The sequence below is a fragment of the Salmo salar genome, chromosome ssa01, assembly GCF_905237065.1.
Source record: "Salmo salar chromosome ssa01, Ssal_v3.1, whole genome shotgun sequence".
Lineage (NCBI taxonomy): Eukaryota > Metazoa > Chordata > Actinopteri > Salmoniformes > Salmonidae > Salmo > Salmo salar.
The window spans coordinates 66,087,454-66,109,199 of NC_059442.1; the positions used below are offsets into that span (position 1 = coordinate 66,087,454).

Consider the following 21,746-nt stretch of genomic DNA (forward strand, 5'->3'; position numbering starts at 1 on the left):
ATCTGGCGGACACACTAAACACAAATGCATAGTTTGTAAATTATGTCTGACTGTTGGAGTGTGCCCTTGGCTATCCGTAAATTGAAAAAAAATAAAAAATTGTGTCGTCTGGTTTGCTTAATATATACTGCTCAAAAAAATAAAGGGAACACTTAAACAACACATCCTAGATCTGAATGAAAGAAATAATCTTATTAAATACTTTTTTCTTTACATAGTTGAATGTGCTGACAACAAAATCACACAAAAATAATCAATGGAAATCCAATTTATCAACCCATGGAGGTCTGGATTTGGAGTCACACTCAAAATTAAAGTGGAAAACCACACTACAGGCTGATCCAACTTTGATGTAATGTCCTTAAAACAAGTCAAAATGAGGCTCAGTAGTGTGTGTGACCTCCACGTGCCTGTATGACCTCCCTACAACGCCTGGGCATGCTCCTGATGAGGTGGCGGATGGTCTCCTGAGGGATCTCCTCCCAGACCTGGACTAAAGCATCCGCCAACTCCTGGACAGTCTGTGGTGCAACGTGGTGTTGGTGGATGGAGCGAGACATGATATCCCAGATGTGCACAATTGGATTCAGGTCTGGGGAACGAGCGGGCCAGTCCATAGCATCAATGCCTTCCTCTTGCAGGAACTGCTGACACACTCCAGCCACATGAGGTCTAGCATTGTCTTGCATTAGGAGGAACCCAGGGCCAACCGCACCAGCATATGGTCTCACAAGGGGTCTGAGGATCTCATCTCGGTACCAAATGGCAGTCAGGCTACCTCTGGCGAGCACATGGAGGGCTGTGCGGCCCCCCAAAGAAATGCCACCCCACACCATGACTGACCCACCGCCAAACCGGTCATGCAGGAGGATGTTGCAGGCAACAGAACGTTCTCCACGGCGTCTCCAGACTCTGTCACGTCTGTCACGTGTTCAGTGTGAACCTGCTTTCATCTGTGAAGAGCACAGGGTGCCAGTGGCGAATTTGCCAATCTTGGTGTTCTCGGGCAAATGCCAAACATCTTGCACGGTGTTGGGCTGTAAGCACAACCCCCACCTGTGGACGTCGGGCCCTCATATCACCCTCATGGAGTCTGTTTCTGACCGTTTGAGCAGACACATGCACATTTGTGGCCTGCTGGAGGTCATTTTGCAGGGCTCTGGCAGTGCTTCTCCTGCTCCTCCTTGCACAAAGGTGGAGGTAGCGGTCCTGCTGCTGGGTTGTTGCCCTCCTACGGCCTCCTCCACGTCTTCTGATGTACTGGCCTGTCTCCTGGTAGCGCCTCCATGCTCTGGACACTACGCTGACAGACACAGCAAACCTTCTTGCCACAGCTCGCATTGATGTGCCATCCTGGATGAGCTGCACTACCTGAGCCACTTGTGTGGGTTGTAGACTCCGTCTCATGCTAACACTAGAGTGAAAGCACCGCCAGCATTCAAAAGTGACCAAAACATCAGCCAGGAAGCATAGGAACTGAGAAGTGGTCTGTGGTCACCACCTGCTGAACCACTCCTTTATTGGGGGTGTCTTGCTAATTGCCTATAATTTCCACCTGTTGTCTATTCCATTTGCACAACAGCATGTGAAATTTATTGTCAATCAGTGTTGCTTCCTAAGTGGACAGTTTGATTTCACAGAAGTGTGATTGACTTGGAGTTACATTGTGTTGTTTAAGTGTTCCCTTTATTTTTTTGAGCAGTGTACTTAAGTATATTTAAAACCAAATACTTTTAGACTTATACTCAAGTAGTAATTTACTGGGTGACTTTTACTTGAGTCATTTGCTATTAAGGTATCTTTACTTTTACTCAAGTATGACAATTGGGTACTTTTTCCACCACTGCATTGTTTTGATGTCTTCACTATTATTTTACAATGTAGAAAATAGTAAAAATAAAGAAAAAACCTGGAATGAGTAGGTATGTCCAAACCTTTGACTGGTACTGTATATAAATACGGTGTCTAAAAACCTGTTTTCACTTTGTCGTTATGGGGTATTGTGTGTAGATTGATGAGAATGTTTTTTTTGATCAATTTTAGAGTAAGGCTGTAACGTAACAAAATGTGGACAAAGTCAAGGGGTCTGAATACTGTATATGGCTGAGTGGCACCTCTTCTTCTTAGGTCCTCCCTGGGAGTGCTTGCACTCAGATGCTTGGATGCCAGCCACACAGCGTGATGCCAGTCCAGATCAGTATGCGCGTGAGACACTAGCCGCTCTTCCCTAGCGTGATGGGCATTAGGGTCTGTGGTTCTCTAGATGGCAGATTATATTTTAAATGGGTTCAGTTTTTACATCAACACGCACTTGATCTAGGATTAAAGATGCACTCTCGAACTTTATAATTTCAGCCAGTAGTTTTGAGTGGTGCTCACAATCCAAACGTGGTCTCAGTTTATTTGTTAAGTCCTTTTATTTGATTATTCTTTGCAATTCATATGATATGAAACACATCCAATTCATACTATATGTTACGCATTTGTTGTGCTTAAAATCCTTGAGTGCATCTTTTAAGAGGCATTGATTCAGTGTGCATTAGGCTAGATACTGTATACTACAGTTTGCTGCCCTACGCGCCACCCGGCGGGACGAGGATGAGACGAGATTTATACTACAGTGGACCAGCTCTGCAGCCTGCATGGTGATGGGGGAGGGGCTTTGTGATGGCGTAGTCAGACAACAGCTAAGGGTGGGGTTGCCATGGATATGAGATGAGGCTGTCAGCAGCACCCACCCCCTGTCTGAGGGTGAAGGTCAGGGTGTAATCTTGGTTGCAGGTCAAAGGTGATGACCTTTTATCATGCCTTTCAGTGAGTCTTCTCGAGAGGGTGTGTAGTGGACAGGGTTCGCACAATGTGCTTGAGATGCTTAAAGTGCTTGAAGTTGGCACTCTGCAATTCAAGTACTGGAATACATTGGAAATCAGACATTTTCTCAAATTGGTACTTGAAAGAACAGAAAATAATCAAATATGTTAACATGAAAAATATTGGAAACATTTATTGGTCTTGCAAATTAATTTCCAGGCAGACTACCGAGTTTTATTTCCTGAAGTGTTTTGCGTTCTGGTTGCCAGACGAGCGCGCTCATTCCACCCACACTGCCACTCAGCCAGGCAGGTACAGAACTGAATGATTAGGCGCTGCCAAACGTCACATTGATAGCTAAAATGCCGAGCAAATGTAGATTAATTCATTCCTGCCTGGCAGGATATCAATGTTTATGAATGGGTTTTGCCAGACCCAACCAGGGATGTAGTGTCGGGTAAACGTTTTCATTCAATGCTCTGCTCAACGGGAAACTCCACCCACGACATAGGCCGAGAGGAGAAACAAGCTACCTTAGCCTAGACCTACAGTGTTAAGTAGCAGAGAAATGCCGCTGACAGTGGGAATGTTTTTAACTTCGCTCGACTCCTGGAGTTAACAGACATCCGCTTAACAAAAAAACCTGACTCTCTGAGAATGAGTGTACAACTGGTAAATAGTCGCTGATATTTCAGTCAGATCTCCAGCTAGCTAGGTAGCTCAAGGGCTCTGGCTATTGGCCAGGTAGCTATCTATATCTAGCTAGCTAGAAGGATGAAGTTAGAAGCTAACGTTGAACGGAGCCAAACCTCAGCAGGAGCAGTTGACTGAAATGAAGCTAGCTATAATCAAAAGATTGGCTACTGTAAGTTCTCATAACAAAATCAATTTTCTTTATACAGAGTAGTGAGACAGAGAGTGGTGAGTCAGGCTGCAATGAAGGAGGCAGAGGAGATACACAGAGAGCGGGAGCATTGATGCAAGCAGGGAGAGAGGTTAGTAGTACAGTGGTATTCAAACTTGGGGTCCGGGACCCATGTGGGGTCTCCTAAGATTTAAGTAGAGTTCCCTGAGAGAATATTTAATCTTATCAAACACATGAATAAATACTTGTTTCTCTTCAAATGGGTATAGAATACAATATTTAGAGTCAATTATAAGGGCCTTTTACAGTGTCAGAATTCACTTACATGTCATGTGTTGGGACAGCCTGTGGTACCTAAAATGTTGTGAAATATAAAGAGAATTTAGAGTTGTAAAGAAAAAGCCATATCTCAGATTGGCCAATAAAAATAAAATATTAAGATGGGCAAAAGAACAGACACTGGACAGAGGAACTCTGCCTAGAAGGCCAGCATCCCGGAGTCACCTCTTCACTTGTGACGTTGAGACTGGTGTTTTGCGGGTACTATTTAATGAAGCTGCCAGTTGAGGACTTGTGAGGGTTTCTGTTTCTCAAACTAGACACTCTAATGTACTTGTCCTCTTGCTCAGTTGTGCACCGGGGCCTCCCACTCGTCTTTCTATTCTGGTTAGAGCCAGTTTGCGCTGTTCTGTGAAAGGAGTGGTACACAGCTTTGTACGAGATCTTCAGTTTCTTGGCAATTTCTCGCATGGAATAGCCTTCATTTCTCAGAACAAGAATACACTGATGAGTTTCAGAAAAAATATATTTGTTTCTGGCCATTTTGAGCCTGCAATTGAACCCTCAAATGCTGACGCTCCAGATACTCAACTAGCCTAAAGAAGGCCAGTTTTATTGCTTCTTTAATCAACACAACCATTTTCAGCTGTGCTAACATAATTGCAAAAGGGTTTTCTAATGATCAATTAGCCTTTTAAAGTGATAAACTTGGATTAGCTAACACAACGTGCCATTGGAACACAGGAGTGATGGTTGCTGATAATGGGCCTCTGTATGCCTAAGTAGATATTCCATAAAAAAATCTGCCGTTTCCAGCTACAATATTAATTTACAACATTAACAATGTCTACACTGGATTTCTGATCAATTAGATGTTATTTTAATGGACATTTTTTTAAATTTTCTTTCAAAAACAACGACATTTCTAAGTGACCCCAAACTTTTGAATGGTAGTGTATATATAAATATAGTATATAATAATATATAGTATCATAATATTCCATAGCAATTTATAATAACTTTTAAAATGAATGATACACTATGGTTTGCTAGATGAGAAAGAGTGAGGAGGGCTGAGGGCTGACAGTGTGAGAGAGAGAGTTGGAGTACGAAAATGAAAATCAAAGGGGAATGAAATGAAAGAAAAGAAATGAGAAATTTGAAACCCTATCCAACCCCTCCACTCCTCCCTCTTTCACACTCTCTCTTCTCCTTCTCTTATACTCTTTATCTCTCTGCCAAGCAGGAAGTCACATTGAATAATTCATCCAGAGAAAATGAAAACTTCATGGCTATTAAATTACAGAGCAGAAGTGGCTGCACTAACCTTGTTTTCCCCAGATGAGAATATATGGGAATATAGAGGTTTTGCAGGGTTGAAATGCTTTACTACGCTGGCTGACTGTGTTTTACCAGAGGGAGGCCATCTTGGAAAAGGAACCTCATTTTCTGACTGTAGAGTAGTAGCTGTAAGGGAATAGCCCTTCGGGGTTATGATTCCTGCTCTCCACCTCGACACGTGTCCCTTATTCTCTGTCCCTATTCTAGCTTGTCTTTTATGTTGTTTTTATACCTTGAGGTATCTACCTGACAAAAGGAGTTATGCAATCTGATGATAATGTGTCTGGATCTAATGGCTTTGTACATTTTTTAAAAATATTTTGCGATTAAGTCTTATCCAACTTCTAAACCTTATGTGAGGGATTTCACAGAAACGACCTCACCTAGGATTTAATTCCACACACACCAGCAGCACATGAATGTGTTCGCTCATTAAGGCTCTAGAGCTGAGTCAGTCACTATCATCAAGTTTCCGGCAAGACAACATCAGGACTGATAAGCAAGCTTCGCTACACCTCCTTTATCTTGTCCAGCGTGTGTGTGTGTGTGTGTGTGTGTGTGTGTGTGTGTGTGTGTGTGTGTGTGAGAAAGTGTTTTCCTGTAACTCCATCCCTGGTGTTGTGAGCTGACATCTCCCCAAACAGCTTTCTGCCTTCAGCTGGAACAGAGCCCAGCTGTGTGTGTGTGTCTGTGTGCGCAGGCCTGTGCGTGTACTTGCATGCGTGTGTGTGCATGACTTATCACTTACTGTATGTGTGTTTTTGTGCGTTTCACTGTAGACAGTGTTTAGGAGGAGGGTATAGGGGAGCTTTTCTCTCTCTCTCCTCGCTCTTTCTCTCTCCCTCTCTCTATCATTGTGTTACCAGGCCAGATGGCTCATGTCACACAGAGAGGAAAGAGATGGAGAGAGCAGAATGAGAAAAGAGGAGCCCCAGAGCTGAGACACCCTCCCCCAAGATACATCTGGAGTCCACCTGCTGCTGTGCCATCCTCCTCTCTCTCTCATATTCATATATATATATCCCTCACAAAGCCGGCGAGTTAACATCAATTAGCGACAATATGCAGAACGTGTCTTCTATTAGGCTGACACGTTGGTGGATGTACATTGAGCATACCAAACATTAGGGACACCTTTCTAATATTGAGTTGCACCCCCTTTTGCCCTTAGAACAGCCTCTACAAAGTGTTGACAGTGTTCTACAGCGATGCTGGCCCATGTTGACTAATGCTTCCCACAATTGTGTCAAGTTGGCTGGATGACCTTTGGGTGGTGGACCATTCTTGATACACGCAGGAAACTGTTGAGCTTGAAAAACCCAGCAGCATTGCAGTTCTTGACACAATCCGGTGCGCCTGGCACCTAGTACCATACCCTGTTCAAAGGCACTTACATTTTGTGTCTTGCCCATTCACCCTCTGAATGGCACACATGCACCATCCATGTCTCAATTGTTTCAAGGCGTAAAAAGCCTTCTTTAACCTGTCTCCTCCCCTTCATCTACACTGATTGAAGTGGATTTAACAGGTGACATCAATAAAGGATCACAGTTTTCACCTGGATTTACCTCGTCAGTCTAAGTTATGGAAAGAGCAGGTGTTCTTAATATTTTGTATACTCTAGTTTGGGTTTGGTTAATGAAGTCATTGAAAACACGCTTTGTCATTGATATGTTAGTCATAGATGCCATGTCTAACATGTGTCAATTAATAGTGTTCCATTCTTGCACACTGATGAGGTGTTTGTTTGTTCCTAGACAGTTGGGGTGTGGTTGTAGAATAACCTCTAATTGAAGGCGGACTTCTTAACCTGTTTTTCTAAATCCTTTTAAGTCCTGTTGTAGGGCGGTGAGCTCCAGCCGCGGCTTACATTTACTCCTTCAGACTACTAGCCCTAGAAGTAAACAATCTGTTTGTCCTGAGTTGGGTTTTAGAACACCACTGAGCCGAACTAGACTGTTACAGAGTGCAAGTGTGTAATACCTTGATTACATTGTGCCTCAATTTAATGGTAAGAATTTAATGGTAAGAAATGATTGTATTTGAAAATAATTTCTTACCTTGATAACTTTGAGAAACGATCACATCTATTTTTTTTTATTCGTGGGAATACTTGGGACAGATTTCCTACATTAAACACATTTTTAGCTTAATTCCTGGTGACGTTGTTGTTGACCAAAACTAAAATCCCCCTCGCCCGGTTTTGGCCCGCGGGCCTCCTGTTGCTGACCCCTGCTCTACAGTTTGTGTATTCTGGCAGCAGAAGCTCAGCTCTATACTCTCCCTCTGTGTCTCTGACCTGGTTTTGTCTGACTGAGTTTGGCTGAGAATGAATTAACCCTTCACTGCTGTCACTGCCACCAAGCCCACTGGAGGAGTGGGTTCAGAAAAGGGTTAACAGTGTGTGTGTGTGTGTGAGCACATGTTTCTATGTAGGTTTGCATGTCCTATGGTTGTCTACGTTAATGTATTGTCATTATAAATTGGTGACACAAGCCACCAAACCATGTGAGGTTGTGAACATTAAGGGACAACATGCAGGTGATTGTAGGAGAGGTTACTTTCCTGGGAACGTGCCAGTGATTTTTCCAGATTTCCAGTTCTTTGTCGACGTAATTGTTTAGGAATCCTTAACTGTAGTCTCATTCTTCTGTGTTTTTTTGTGTATGCGTGCGCATACATTAGCATATTTTTGTTTATTTGTCGTGTGTCTGTTTTACTTAATGTTGGCAGGTGATGATGTTGATATTTTACTGCAATCTTTTGTTGATCCATTAGACATTAGATGGACAATGCAGGTTTCAGAGGAAAATACACCATATGTGTACTTCAGTGATTGGGTTTGAACAGGGTTGGGGAGTAACTGATTACATGTATTCCGTTACATGTAAGGTATTATACAAAAAAAAAAGGTAACTGTAATCTGTTACCAGCAAAAATATTGTAATCAGATTACAGATACTTTTGTGAAACTGATTACTTCAAGGATGACTTTTAAATTCAGGAAGGATGTTTGCGGAAAAAAATCTTTGACACTTCTGTTATCTCAATGACGTTCAAATCAGCATTGAAAAAAGGCACAAATGTAAGTTTGTTCCACCTGAGAGAGTCTGACCATAAGTCAGAGACCACTATGATGACACCAAATGTGTTTGATGGATCGTGGGAAAAGAGCAGGAATAGGCTTTTGTAGGCTACAGTCCAAGCTATGTCTTCCAATGGTGTGACTGCTGTCAGCATCAAAAGATTATCCAACTTGAATAAACGCTTGGAGGTAAGGATGACAGCAGTGTTGTGGACTACGGCGATACGGATATAACTTATTATTGATATCTACATAGCGCATTGATGTCAATCACACTGCTGCTCTCACATTTAGCTATTTGCACCTTATGGATTGTGGTTGTTGTGGATGGCTGTTCACACATCTAAATGTGTATTTGAAGCCAATAATGGTTGAATTCAAGAAGTTTAAGCTGCCTATCAATCATTGTTTTTGAAACCAGTGGACAGCCAGTGAAAAATGTGCTCTTGCAACAGCTGCATAGTGCGGATCCCAGCCTATGGAATAAAAGTGGGGCTTTTATTGCTCAATCTAATTCATGCTGATAAAAAAATTAAGCCATAGGCCTAATGGACACATGCTCAAACTCGCCCACTTTTGATAGACTTAGAGGCAATCTGTAGTTGCTATATTTACATTTTAGTCATTTAGCAGACGCTCTTATCCAGAGCGACTTACAGTAGTGAATGCATACATTTTTTTTTTTTTTTTTACTGGCCCCCGGTGGGAATCGAACCCACAACCCTGGCGTTGCAAACAGTCATGCTCTACCAACTGAGCCACAGGGAAGGACTTATACATTTTATATATATATTGTATATATTCATTCTTGAAGAATATAACTTAAGTGCCTCATGAGTTCAACTGTCACACTACATGAAAACCCAAAATATAAGCTTGTTTTCCTCCAATGTTAGTAAACATTGTAAATGTAAACAAACACTGTATAGCCTCATAACATAGATAAACCAATAATTTTGATTCCATGATTGGTCAGTCATTGCTTTCATAGCTCTGTCTATTAATCTGAGAGTGGTTACATTTCTCCAGGCCCATCCCTCAGCTGTTTACCAAAACAGAGGCGGGGTGAGGGTTTTGTTATTGTTTCATCGTGTAGGTTTGCCCTTTAAACAGCTGCATATTATCAAGATAAAGTGTCACCAACCAAAAGGTAAACAATAGGCCTATTGCAAATGCAGCATATGGCATTCATATTTCACATGTAAATAGTACTTTTCAGTAGTGCTCAAAGCATGCCTTTCCATGAGCGCAGCATTTATTTTTCAACTCAAATCAATGAGCCCAATCAGTCCTCCATGACAACAAAATCATAAACAGAGTAGGGCTGGCTAATAAGTCCTTAGTTTTGGGGTCATGCTCAGGTAAAACAATTTGGCTAATCTATACTTCCATATTTCCAAGTCCTATTCTTGAAAATCAAGTTGAATAACATTTATTGGAATGACTGGAATTCTGATAGACTTTGGTTTTTAATGTAAAGATATAATTTAATCGTGTTATTATATGTAGTGCAAAGCGATGGGTTAGAAGGAGCCTACATAACCAACCCATAAAGTAAAATTGAACATCCATATACGGCCAGCTATGTAAACTTTAACATTGATTTGTCCTGCAATAGATGTCGTTCAATGGGTAACATATATGTTTTTGTCTTCTAATGCCTGCCGTCCCCTTTATTTAACTAGGCAAGCCAGTTAAGAACAAATTCTTATTTTACAATGACGGCCTACCCTGGCCAAACCCGGACGACGCTGGGCCCATTGTGCGCCGCCCTTTGGGACTCCCGATCACGGCCGGTTGTGATACAGCCCCGGATCGAACCAGGGTCTGTAGTGATGCCTCTAGCACTGAGATGCAGTGCTTTAGACTGCTGCCTGACTCGGGAGGATTACAACTGCAACAGATTACATTTAGAAAGTAACCGACCCAACTCTGGTTTTGAAAATAAATGGGATGTTTTTGTGAAGAAAGGAGGAAGGGGGAAGCAGGAGGGAAATAACAGAGTGTGAAAAGGAGGGAGAGGGAAAGTGGAAAAAAGGGGCTGGCATTCTTAAAATGCTGTGAAGGCCAGATCACAAATAATAAAACCGAGAGTGAGGGAAAGGGGGAAGGGTAAAAAATAAGGGAAGGAAAATGTGTTGAGTGCGAGTAGAGCGAACGGAAGAGTGAGTTGTCCACGCCAGGAACGCCGCACCACTCGTTTTGACTGGAACTCCTTTATGGATTTTTTTATTTTATTTTCATTTTTGTCTTTTTTTCCTACGTAGCTGGGGCTCTCTGGTTTGCTCACTTGTTTTCCCTGTCTTTTCTTTCTTTCTTCCTTTCCTTCTCGCTCTCGGCCTCACACAAAGGCTGGTGGAGAAAGCCTGCGATCTAAATAGCCAGAACGGAGTGTGCAGTAGGGAGGGAGGGATAGAGAGGAAGACAAAGACGGAGAGAGAAGATATTTGCGATCGACAGAGAGGAGGTTTGCTGGCTGATGCTGACTGGAAAAGAGATGTTTATGCCTCGGAGGTAAAAGAAGTGTTCTTCTCAGTCCGAGACTATTCATAATCCAACCAACCTAACCCACCCTGCCCTGTCCCCCCACCCCACCGCCCCTGTTACCCCCCACACGGCTCTCAAGTATGGAACAGCTGAGGGTAAGGTGAAGGGTGCTTTTGGACAACGAGTGGCGGATAGACTGAGCAAGAAGAAAGGAGAGAGGGAAGAGGAGGGAGGGGGAGAAAGAGAGGAGGAGGCGGAGGGGATACCCTCAGGACACACTCGGAGAATCCCCCCTGCCCACTTTTCTTTTTTTTCTTTCGTTCTGCCATTGTCATGTGCCTCCCTTTAATCTGAAGAATGTGGAGACCGCATTTCCCAGGCAAGGAGCATGTTTCCTGTTGGTCGTTCTGTGTGTGTGTGTGTGCGCGTGGACGTGCGCGTGCGTATGTGTAAGTGTACCTGTGTGGGGTGTCATGTATGGAAGCATGTCTGTAAGGCTTGAGGCAATTGAACCTCAGCCTGTCTGCAATGACGTGTGTCATGAAAGAATGTGTGTGTGTGCATCTGTCTCTCCACTTGGATTGAAACCAGTGAACTCTGTAAATCAAAAGGGAAGGAAAGCGAGTGAGTGAGCAGAGAAGAACGAGGGGGGGTTTTAATTGAGTGTTGGGAGTGTTGGGGGGTGGTCATTGAAGAATGGTCATGCGTGTTACCAGGAGTATGAGTGAGTGATGTCTGCGTTTGTCTGTGTGTGTGGTGTGCATATGCATGTTCTTATACAGTGTTTAGCTCATTTGTAAACAGTATGTAGTTATTACCACATTAAATCCCAGAGAGTCTGTTTTTTTCCTCCCTGTGGTGTATGTACGGTCCATGTGTGGTAGTTTCCTGTGTAAAGAATGCCAGTGTGGTTGAATGGGAGCTGAAGTGTGCTGTCCACTAGTCGCCGGCTTTTGTCTCTGGCCCCCCAACTGTGCTCTAGAGAGCGAGCCTCTCTGGGGAAGCACAAAGGCTGCCATTTAGGAAGACGGACGTTCTTTCTCGTCTTCCTCCCTCTCTCTATCATGGATCTCATTATCTCTCATTTGCTCTCCCCCTCTCCAGCTCCTCCACTCTCTCTTATTTCCCTGTATCTCTTCTCCCTTTCTTTCTCTGTCCCTCTTTCTGCCCTTTCTTTTGGCAGGGGAGGGGTTGGTTGGTGGGGCTGGTGACAGGGCAGGGGCAGCAGGGTGGTGATGAGAGTGGGGAAGGATGGCAGGCAGAGGGAGGACAAGCAGGGGCTTTGTGTGTCTACAGGGGGGATAGGGTGTGAGGGGGTCAGAACTCCGATATGGTCCAGATGGGGTCTGGAAGGGAAAAACCTGCCAACAAAAGAAGATGATATGCTCTTTACTCTCTCTCTCTCTCTCTCTCTCGCTCACACACACGCATATACACACACAGTATGTCCCTTAACTCAAGTTATGACCCTGTGCTCATTCATCCTGTACAATAGTGAATCCTGACATTTTCCTCATTCATTCTATATAGGGGGTTAGAGGAGGGGTACCGGGAAACTGTGTTTTGTGTGTGCATACGCATGTGCCTCTTTGTGTGTCCATGTGTATTGTGCGTGTGTTTTTTTTTATTTTATGCATGTGGATTGAGAGCTGGCCCTCTAAGGCAGTGCAATGTTCCAGTGCTCTGGCAGAGCTCCAGTAGAAATGAGAGAGAACTCCAGAGAGAGAAACGCTGCCGTCTCACTACCCATCCATGTACTGTCTCTGCACCAGGACTTAAACCATGCTGCTTTTGGCTACTGACCAGCCATAGAGACACGTTACACTTATTCATGCTCCTGGCATATATTGATACACAAAGACATAACACATTCACATACCTCTCTTTGTTATTTTCTTAGTTGGAGTCAAAACCTCTTTCTCTCGGTGTACCAGCTTTGGAGGCCTGTTAGTTTGAGTGAAGATGTCTGTCTCACCACTGGTTGCCATATTGAGTCAGGAGAGTGAGACCCCCACTCTGAGCCAACCTGTAACCATGGTCTCAGCTAGGGAGTTGCTAGGTAACAAGAACCAGCTGTTGGTCCTAAGCCATTGAGCTGTCTTGGCTCTTCATCTACAGTAGGAAAGAGAGCAGTTTCTATAAAACCCCATTCTGAGCTCGGCGACCGCAAAGCGGCAGAGCCCTGACATCACCATGCCATGGAAAATCCTCCTCACTTCCTTTTGTTTTCTCAGTTTTTTATTGTTCAACGGGCTGATGACTAGAGGCCAGGGTAGAAATATTGACTGTATCACACACATATTTGAGTCATTGGGGCTGTGTTTGTTAATCTTTCACACATTTATCTAAGAAAGAGAAGGAGAGAAGGGCAGAATGAGTGGACGGATGATGAAAGCCAGGGGGTTTTAGATTGAAAGAGAGAGCTATTCCCGTAATTAGGGATGGGGGTTTGAATAAAAAAATGTACTATTCGAATAGAATCATACATTGTTGGCGGATATCAGGGTATTCGAAATACATGTATTTTATGTATATGTTTATACTTACGTATTTATCCTGAGCACTGCTGTTGAAGGGAGAGAGGCTGGCGCTCTATTGATGCAGCTGCAGAGGTGCCGGTGTGTGTGGTCAGATCGGAGCGAGCAGACGGAAGGAGAGAGAGGCAACTCAGCTACAGACAAGACTAGCTAACTTGTAGGACCCACAATGTTATTTATCATCTCATATAACAGTGCCTGTCTTGACTAGAGTAGCCAGTTAGCTAGCTAAGGCTAATTGAGCCTCTTTGCCGATTTGACTGGCCAACATGAACAACAAGCTACACAGGTGAAGGCTACCGGTCGGCTACCAGTCTTTTTATGGGGACACGTCATAAAAACTAAATTGAAAAGTTAGTTGTTTTATAAAATAATTTATAAAATATATATAATTTGGGGCCTCTCGAGTGGCGCGGTGGTCTAAGGGAGTTGCTGGGCACAGTGCACGCTGAAACGGTCGCAAGGTGTACGGTGTTTCCTCCGACACATTGGTGCGACACATTGGTGCGGCTGGCTTCCGGGTTAGTGGGCATTGTGTCAAGAGGCAGTGCGGCTTGGTTGGGTTGTGTTTCGGAAGACGCATGGCTCTCGACCTTCGCCTCTCCCGAGTCCGTACGGGAGTTGCAGGGATGAGACAAGATTGTAACTACCAATTGGATATCGTGAAATTGGGTAAAAAATAAATAAAAAATATATGTGTAATTTGAAATGTCATGGTATATTCATGTATGCAACAATGTCACATGGATATTTTAATTAAATTTAGAAAAAGCCTTTTCAGTGTTATCATTTTTTTTCTTGCGAAAAGGAATACTCACACAAGTATTCGAATACTAAAGTCCGTTCGGTTATTTGAATAACCGTGCACATTTCTCCCCATAATCTTTTGCAGAAAACCTGATCAGAGGACAGGGGGAATGCAACACTCCCTTATTTAGTCAAACTATCTCACTGTTTTATTAGCAAGTATGCTAAACTGTTTGTTTCCAGATAGGACATTGTTACTGGAGCTATGCAGCATGTAAACAACAATGTATGGGTATGTGAGACAGTCTTTGGTGTCTCAAGGTGGTTCATTTCTACCTCAAAACTGGGTCTTCTGTCAGGAAACTCGTACAAACAGCTGACAGCTAGAGTCTTTTAAAGTAAAAGGGAAATGAGGCACACAGATATCACATCATATCACTAATTCTGTTATTTGAAGGGTGCTTTGAGAAAGGGTACAAAGTGAGTTAGCTTACAAATGACTGCATACAATAGGATGGCAGCAACTAATGAAACACAACTCAAGTTCCAAGAGAAACTGATGAGAAAATTAAAATGAGGGATTGTTTCTCAATTGTTCTGCTCTCTTTTGGATATGAATCTCCTCTAAATCTGTGACTCTCACCCTCTGGCAGCGGAGAATGAGTTGTCTGACCAGGCATCCAAATGGGAACTAGACACCCCATCGTATTCTCTGAGGGAAAAGCACATTTCTATTAAGGTTTTTTTCTATTTCTGTTGTCAGAATCCAGAAAGGTTTTTAGTGGCAGAAAATCTGGGCTTTATCTGTGGTTGGATGCTCATGTCTCTCTGCTCTCTGACAGCTTCGTTCATACAGGCCTGGTGTCAATCTCAAGGTCATCCCGGGAGCAGTAGCACAGCAACACTGCATGGTGGTGACACACTCCCTTGTGAGTCTCAGAGCAACGTCATCTATTGGTTGTGTTAGTGTTCTGTGATAGTAATGCAGAGGAAATCAGAGTAAAATTCTCTACATTTGTTTCCACTTAAGCAAATAGACCATTACGTAGCTCAGGGTGTAGTAATTCATTATCTATTAACTATGAAGTGTATCATTGTATCAAATTGGTGGCTTCAAAAGTTACAGTGGCATCTTTATTCACTAAAACAAAGGGCTCATTTTTTTCTTTTTTTCTTCAAAATGAGCCTAATATTTTGTCTAGTGTGGAGTCTCTCCACCCTGTTTTGACTAGTGTTTACCCCCGCAGTGGTTTCTTATGACACAGGTGTTGGGTGGGGCTCAGGCTAGCCTGCCAAACTCCCATGGTGCTAAACAGACCAGTGCCTTTAGTACAGAGGAGGGTGAGACACATTGCCAAGTTGGATTAGAAGCCTGTAAGTGCTGATCTAGGACCAGCTGTGGTGGTGGGTTTGATTGGACACACAACTGTAACTTCGTGTCTGGTTCCCGGAACGCACAAGTTCCTGGCGGAGGAAAAATATCAGGACCTACAACTAGGAACTTCATAGTTTTCCCTGGGGTTTTCATTTCAGTGATCCTCAAGGGAGAGAGTCCGACCCTATTAGCTCTGTTCCGGGTAGAAAATTGGTTGAGAATCACTGCTTGGGTAGATAAGTCTTGGTGTCTCTGGCAATGTTACTTATCACATGAGTGTGGTTCACAGAACCACGTGGGTTGCATAAGCACTGGTCCTGGACCAGCTGTGATGATGAGATCCCAGAGGACACATCAGTTCTGTAATGATGTGGGATCCCATGGGGAATAGAGTTAGTCAACAAGAGCAGCTGGACTGGATGAATCCACTCCAACTGTGTGTGTGTGCCTATGAGCAGTGTGCACATACAGTGCCTAAGGAAAGTATTCAGACCCCTGGACTTTTTCCACATTTTTCTAGGTTGCAGCCTTATTGTATAATTGATACAATAGTTTTTTCCCCCTCATCAATCTACACACAATACCCCATAATGACAGGGCAAAAACTGGATTTTAGGAACTTTTGCTAATTTATATATTTTTTTAAATAACTTAAATATTACATTTACATAAGTATTCAGACCCTTTATTCAGTACTTTGTTGAAGCACCTTTGGCAGCGACTACAGCCTTGAGTCTTCTTGGGTATGACGCTACAAGCTTGGCACACCTGTATTTGGGGAGTTTATGTTGTTCTTCTCTGGAGATCCTCTCAAACTCTGTGAGGTTGGATGGGGAGCATTGCTGCACAGCTATTTTCAGGTCCTTCCAGAGATGTTCGATTGTGTTGAAGTCCAGGCTCTGGCTGGGCCACTCAAGGGCATTCAGAGAGTTGTCCCGAAGCCACTCCTGCGTTGTCTAGGCTGTGTGCTTAGGGTTGTTGTCCTGTTGGAAGGTGAACCTTCGCCTCAGTCTGAGGTCCTGAGTGTTCTGGAGCAGGTTTCATTAAGGATCTCGCTGTACTTTGCGCCGTTCATCTTTGCCCTGATCCTGACTAGTCTCCCAGTCCCTGCTGCTGAAAAACATCCCCACAGCATGATGCTGTAACCACCATGCTTCACTGTAAGGATGGTGCCAGGTTTCCTCCAAACTTGACGCTTGGCATACAGGCCAAAGAGTTCAAATCTTGTTTCTCATGGTCTGAGAGTCTCCAAGTGGGCTGTCATGTGCCTTTTACTGAGGAGTGGCTTCCGTCTGGCCACTCTCTACCAGAAAGGCCTGATTGGTGGAGTGCTGCAGAGATGGTTGTCCTTCTGCAAGTTTCTCCTAACTCCACAGAAAAACTCTAGAGCTCTGTCAGTGACCATCAGGTTGTTGGTTACCTCCCTGACCAAAGCCCTTCTCCCCCGATTGCTCAGTTTGGCCAGGTAGCCAGCTCTATGAAGAGTCTTGCTTGTTCCAAACTTCTTCAATTTAAGAATGATGAAGGCCACTGTGTTCTTGGGGACCTTCAATGCTGCAGGCTGCATGTCCTGAGGCTGGATTGTAACAGCCTAATCTAAAAACAAGGCTCCCTCAATTTTATCAGCATATCGAATGCGCGACCCGGGCTGGCAAAACTCTGGATCATTGTTACTCTAACTTCCAGAACGCATACAAAGCCCTCCCCCTCCCTCCTTTCGGAAAATCTGACCACGACTCCATTGTATTGCTCCCAGCTTATAGACAGAAACTAAAACAGGAAATGCCCGTGCTCAGGTCTGTTCAACGCTGGTCCGACCAATCGGATTCCACGCTTCAAGATTGCTTCGATCACGTGGACTGGGATATGTTCCGCATAGCGTTGGACAATAACATTGATTAATACGCTGATTCAGTGAGCGAGTTTATTAGCAAGTGCATAGGTAATGTTGTACCCACAGCGACTATTAAAACCTTCCCCAACCAGAAACCGTGGATTGATGGCAGCATTCACGCAAAACTGAAAACGCGACCAGAAACATGACCGAATACAAACAGTGTAGCTATTCCTTCCGCAAGGCAATCAAACAAGCTAAGCGTCAGTATAGAGACAAAGTAGAGTAGACACGAGAGGTATGTGGCAGGGTCTACAGTCAATCACGGACTACAAAAATAAAACCAGCCCCATCGCGTACCGCAATGTCTTGCTCCCAGACAAACTAAACAACTTCTTTGCTCGCTTTGAGGACAATACAGTACCACCGACACGGCCCACCTCCAAAACCTGCGAGCTCTCCTTCCCTGTAGCCAACGTGAGTAACACATTTAAACGTGTTAAGCCTCGGAAGGCTGCCGGCTCAGACGGCATCCCTAGCCGCGTCCTCAGAGCATGCGCAGACCAGCTGGCTGGTGTGTTTATGGACATATTCAATCAATCCTTATCCCAGTCTGCTATTCCCACATGCTTCAAGAGGGCCACCATTGTTCCTGTTCCCAAGAAAGCTAAGGTAACTGAGCTAAATGACTATCGCCCCGTAGCTCTCACTTCCGTCATCATGAAGTGCTTTGAGAGACTAGTAAAGGACCATATCACCTCCACCCTACCTGACACCCTAGACCCACTCCAATTTCCTTACCGCCCCAATAGGTCCACAGACGACGCAATCACACTGCACACTGCCCTAACCCATCTGGACAAGAGGAATACCTATGTAAGAATGCTGTTCATCGACTACAGCTCAGCATTTAACACCATAGAACCCTCCAAACTCGTCATTAAGCTCGAGATCCTGGGTCTTGACCCCGCCCTGTGCAACTGGGTCCTGGACTTCCTACCGGGCCACCCAGATGGTGAGGGTAGGAAACAACATCTCCACCCCGCTGATCCTAAACCCGGGGGCCCCACAAGGGTGCATTCTCAGCCCTCTCCTGTACTCCCTGTTCACCCATGACTGCGTGGCCATGCACGCCTCCGAACTCAATCATCAAGTTTGCAGACGACACTACAGTGGTAGGCTTGATTACCAACAACAACGAGACGGCCTACATGGAGGAGGTGAGGGCCCTCGGAGTGTGGTGCAGCAGCGCCTCTTCAACCTCAGGAGGCTGAAGAAATTCGGCTTGTCACCAAAAACACTCACAAACTTTTACAGATGCATAATCGAGAGCATCCTGTCGGGCTGTATCACCGCCTGGTACGGCAACTGCTCCACCCACAACCACAAGGCTCTCCAGAGAGTAGTGAGGTCTGCAAAACGCATCACCAGGGGCAAACTACCTGCCCCCCAGGACACCTACACCACCCGATGTCAAAGGAAGGCCAAAAAGATCACCAAGGACAACAATCACCCGAGACACTGCCTGTTCACCCCGCTATCGTCCAGAAGGCGAGGTCAGTACAGGTGCATCAAAGCTGGGACCGAGAGACTGAAAAACAGCTTCTATCTCAAGGCCATCAGACTGTTAAACAGCCATTACTAACATTGAGTGGCTGCTGCCAACATACTGACTCAAATCTCTAGCCACTTTAATAATTAAAAATTGGATGTAATAAATGTATCACTAGCCACTTTAAACAATGCCACTTTATATAATGTACCCTACATTACACATCTCATATGTATATACTGTACTCTATACCATCTACTGCATCTTGCCTATGCCGTTCGGCCATCGCCCATCCACATATTTGTATGTACATATTCTTATTCATTCCTTTACACTTGTGTGTATAAGGTAGTTGTGAAATTCTTAGATCACTTACTGCATGGTCGGAACTAGAAGCACAAGCATTTCACTACACTCGCATTAACATCTGCTAACCATGTGTATGTAACCAATAAAAATATATAGTCAGGTGTGTGCCTTTCCAAATCATGTCCAATCAATTGAATTTACCACATGTGGACTCCAATCAAGTTGTAGAAACATCACAAGGATGATCAATGGGAACAGGATGCACCTGAGCTCAATTTAGAGTCTCATAGCAAAGGGTCTGAATACTTATGTAAATAATGTATTTTTGTTTTTTGTTTTGTCATTATGGGGTATAGTGTGTAGATTTTTGAGGAAATTGTGGAAAAAGTCAAGGGGTCTGTATACTTCCTGAAGGCAGTGTGTGTGTGTGTGTACTGGTGAGTTTGTGCACTTTTGTGTGTGTGCATATCTGTTAATCTTCACTCTATTTTCAGATTATCCAGAACATGTATGCATACATTAGTATTGCATTATGGCATTAAGAACATATTGGCACAGTATGGCGCTGTAGCACATTTGACGTGATGTGACTTGCATTTCACACAGGGTGGAGGCGTGATTTGCCTCATGTTCTTTTCTCCCAGGCTGCTTTAAGAAGCTCTTCAGATTTTGTGACCAGGTATTAGGTCCTCATTAGCAGCTAATTAACCAGCAATTTATCATGTATTTAGCACAGCTTCTTATTGGGTCTTATTAGGGTGCTAGTATTAGTCACAAGGTAATAATGATTCGTAAGTATATTGACCCACTTCCTACAGTTACATTTACATTACATTTACATTTTCGTCATTTAGCAGACGCTCTTATCCAGAGCGACTTACAGTAGTGAGTGCTTGTATGTGAGTGCATATACTTGTATGTGAGTGCATACATTTTCATACTGGTTCCCCGTGGGCATCTAACCCACAACCTTTGGTGTTGCAAGCACCATGCTCTACCAACTGAGCTACACAGGACTCAGTTATTCTCTACTATTGCACACAGAGTGAGTTCATTCAACTTATTATGTGACTTGTTAAGCATATTTTTACTCTTGAACTTATTTAGGTTTGCCATAACAAAGGGGTTGAATACTTATTGACTCAAGACATTTTAGCTTTTAATTTTTAATAAAATTTGTAAAAATGTAAAAAAATTTTTTAAAAAAAGTACACTACAGTGTTGCCAGTTTTTCGCCAGCCTCTTGAGAGAGAGAATATCTTCCCAACCATAAGGCCTATTAGACCTGCACATTGCAGCAAATACACTAAATGGCCAAAGACATGTGGAGACCCCTACAAATTAGTGGATTTGGCTGTTTCAGCCACACCCGAGCACACAGCTATATAGAAAGAGAGAGGGAGAGAGACCTTCTGCTCCTAGCTAATAGGGTATTTGAAATAAGTTATTTTCACCCATTCTGTGCTATGTTAATGGGGGTATTAGGAGACTGGTGTGTCTCTGTGGAACACTATTGCTATATTGACCTCACTCTTCCAGGGATATTGATGCTGTAGGTACCCTATTCACTCAATTGTAAAGAGCAATGTTGTCATGGCAATTTCCTTCCTCTGCGCTCCTTCATGTACAAGGCAGTGAGAGTTTATTGACACAGTGACAGACACACTAGCCCATGATCAAATCTATGCACTAGCCTTTCCAAACTCCTCCACACTCACATGGCTCGGTGGTGACCTCAGTGGATACTGGTTGTCTGTCACAGCTGCGACATTATACAGGATGTCTATAGGTGCTCTATAGGGTGTGCTGTATGAAAATATGTTTCTCATTCAGCGCTACCCCTACCATCACCTTAGGATTTCACCCTCCCTGGTTACTGCCACCAAGGTGAAATTCATACATTTATTAGGCGGGGTTCAGATTAGGATTTTGTGGTTACGAATGGAGAACAAAAGATTGTTATTGTGAAGCAAAATATTTTGGTGTTACATTCTGACACATTTCTATGTATTCTCTTTTTGTATTCCTGATGCTATCTTGTGTTCTCATTCGACGTGCACAGGTTACAGTTCTGGAGACCTGCTCCCCAGCAGCACAGACGCCACTAAATAAAATAGTTCATAATCCTGCCCAAATCCTGTAATCACCATGACAACAGCAGTAGGGAGCGATGCACTTCCCCACTTTCCTTTTTTTTTGTTCCATTCTGTCCAGTCACTCTTCTCCTTTTCTCTGTTTCCTTATTGAATTGTGTTTCTGGAGTTGGCTAGGTGCTGTAGCTCACTGGTGTGTTACCATTGAAGCTCCAGGGATGGTGGTATTGTGCGGTGTGTGCAGAAGGTTGAGAGATTGTGGCCTATAGTATGAGAGTGTAACAGATACAGAAGACAAGTGCGTGTGTGATTGCTTAGGTGTGTGTGAGACACACACAAACTGCCCCTGCAGGGTTGTGATAGGGTGGGAGTGACCTCATGGGGTGAAAGGCCTTGTTCCCTGGTAGTCACATCATGAGACACAGAAGAGG

The 21,746-nt window shown here is 43.8% G+C and overlaps 1 protein-coding gene across 7 annotated transcripts in view; it reads left to right on the top strand.

Annotated features, from left to right (window-relative positions):
- ctbp2a (C-terminal binding protein 2a) overlaps window positions 1-21,746 on the top strand; it is a 137,135-nt gene that overhangs the window by 104,544 nt on the left and 10,845 nt on the right. Inside the window, exon 1 of one of the 7 annotated variants that reach the window (XM_014204402.2) lies at window positions 10,843-11,247. The exons of the other annotated variants lie outside the window; for them this stretch is intronic. Within the exon in view, the coding sequence (XP_014059877.1) occupies window positions 11,226-11,247 (22 nt within the window). The 5' untranslated portion in view covers window positions 10,843-11,225. Of the gene's footprint in view, window positions 1-10,842; window positions 11,248-21,746 lie in introns of those variants that run through there. 7 annotated transcript variants of the gene reach the window in all.